Source organism: Octopus bimaculoides, unplaced genomic scaffold (assembly GCF_001194135.2).
Source record: "Octopus bimaculoides isolate UCB-OBI-ISO-001 unplaced genomic scaffold, ASM119413v2 Scaffold_262637, whole genome shotgun sequence".
Classification (NCBI taxonomy): Eukaryota; Metazoa; Mollusca; class Cephalopoda; order Octopoda; family Octopodidae; genus Octopus; species Octopus bimaculoides.
The window spans coordinates 6,105-8,757 of NW_026299361.1; the positions used below are offsets into that span (position 1 = coordinate 6,105).

Sequence of the window (2,653 nt, forward strand, 5' to 3'; positions counted from 1 at the left end):
GTCTAATCTATTATTGATTAGATTAGGATTATTTCTAAGTTTAAAAATTTCATATATTTCCATAGAACACAATTCACATCCATATCTATTATTTCTATAAGGTTGAGCTTTTCTTATAATTTCCCATTTAAGGCTAAAATTAATACCATTATCTTTTAACTCCCAAATTTTACTTGCCAATGTCGTACTATTTGCCTTATGTCTAAGTCTAAACGAAGACCTATGGTTATATATTCTCTGTTTCAGGTTAATACTACATCCTATATAAATATAATTCTCGGTTATAGTACTAATGATGCATCTGTACACTACGTTACGGGTGCAACAAACTCCAAATAAAGGACAATGGGACTTTTTTCTACAGTTGCACATGATGGGGTTATTTCTAATATCTCTATTATTATTATTACTACAATTATTTATACTAATATCATTTATCAATTCTTCAGTTCTATTATTAGGTATATATTGATTATTACCATCATTATATATATATATATGTATATATATATATATAGATAGATAGATAAATATGTATGCCCGTATATATGTGTATAGATGTATGCGTATAGATGTATATGTATAGATTTATATATATAGATTTATATATATAGATTTATATGTATATATATATATATATATATATATATATATATATATATATATATATATATATATATATATATATATATATATATATATATACTACATATGTGGGAAATTGGTGTGTGTTTGTTTGTGGCTTTGTTAGCTAACTCCTCCTATATCGTTTTATTGATTTTAATGAAACTTAACACGTGAGTAGAACTCATGTCAGAAAACCTTGTGACATACTTAGATTGTTGAAAAGATTGATAATACAGCCTTTGGAAAGGACCTTTATATCTCTCGTATATAACTAATTTTTGTTTTTAAACACCCAAGGGAAGTAAGTCATACCACCTACAGAATATTTTTTTAAACACTCAAGGGAAATAACCCATTTCATTGTTTATTTTTGATTACTTTGAACCAACGATCGGCCAACCTAATTCGCATTTCACTACTCACAGTTTTGAACTGCTAAACATCATTATTGCACTTCCTTAATTTGAATCTCTTCATTCATACATTTCTATACATACAAACTTTTTTGAATGCCCATTACTCCAATAATTCTGCATTTTTAGGGTTACACTTTCTCCATGACAGTAGATAAATTTTTTTCCACAACGTATCTGTAGCAGCTTCATACAGACATAACGTGGATTCGATCCTCGATTGCCAAATTTCACTTAACACTTCAACAGTGCTTTTCTCATGGTAAAACAATAGTTTTTCTATGAATAACAGCAGTTATACCAGATGCCTCCACTAAGCAGAATAATGTCTTTGCCACTTGACCCTTCTAATCTCTTCTAGGCCACCAGGGGCTGAAATGGAGATAACAGATCTCCAACGAAATCTTTTGTTCTCAACAATATGTGTATCCTTCTTGCTGCTTTTCAATAGTTATAAAAACAAGAACTCCGTAAGCTAAAGGCAGTTACTGAGAGCGACCATCAGTGAGCGTGAACGTTATTATCGCACTTTCTTCTGACACTTTAGTCATATATTTCTATACACATATACTACATTCATAAATTAGCCTTCATAAAGTTCACCTTTAAAATGCCACGACGAGTCAGAGTACGACTGGGTGCTTCTACTTCACAAGCTGTGCTAATGTGACTACAGCGATCTCAAGTAAGTCTCTAATTCGTTATGTTTCATATTTACAAATTAAAACAATTATTTTTCGTCTATTCTAATTCAGTATCTAAACAGTTATATACATATTGCTGTAATTAATTTGCACATTGTGTTAATAGACATTTTTTCAACATCTCCAAATAACTAAATGCTGCCAATGCATGCAGGATTTTCAATTAAATTTCATTACACTATAAATGCCCATAACTCTGACGTCAAACATACAAATCAATTGATGTTGTTCATTACCCTGTTGAATTCCTCAATAGCCTTGCACCTTCAGGTCTACCTACCACCACATGAATTGCATCTAAAGGTTGGAGCCCCAATTATGCTTTTAAGAAACCTCGATCCTCCAAAGTTATGCAATGGCACAAGACTTATCAAAAAAATTGATGCAGACAATGTTGGAGGCAACAATACTGACAGGGAAAGCAAGTGGTGAAGATGTTTCCATTCTAAAGATTCCTTTGATTCCTTCCAATACACAAATTGATTTCAAAAGGCTACAATTCCCACTGAGATTAAACTTTGCAATGAGCATCAACAAAGCACAGGGTCCGACATTGGAAGTGGTAGGCTTTAATCTTGCAGGACCTGCTTTTTCTCACGGACAGCTCTATGTTGGACGCTCTAGAGTAGGAAATCTGGAAACTTTATTCATCTATGCACCCAACGGCAAAACCAAAAACATTGTGTATCACGAAGCCCTGCAAGACTGAAGTTTTGGAACGATGATGCCTCTCCCTCAGACAACCTCTCTTGCCAACCTCCGACAACCTCTCACCCCAACCCCTGAAAACCTCTCTCGAGAACCTCTCTAGACAACTTCCGATGACCTCTCTTGCCAGCCTCCAACAATCTCTCCCTCCTCTAGCTGACAGTTTTTGTATCTTTCTGAGACGGAAAATACACCTTTTGT

General features: G+C 33.4%; 1 protein-coding gene across 1 annotated transcript; it reads left to right on the forward strand.

Moving 5' to 3' along the window:
- Positions 1 to 2,099: 2,099 nt before the first annotated feature.
- LOC106883101 (uncharacterized) lies at positions 2,100 to 2,453 on the forward strand. The gene has a single exon (XM_014933994.1). The coding sequence runs from the start codon at positions 2,100 to 2,102 to the stop codon at positions 2,451 to 2,453; it is 354 nt and encodes a 117-aa protein (XP_014789480.1).
- The last annotated feature ends 200 nt before the right edge of the window (positions 2,454 to 2,653 follow it).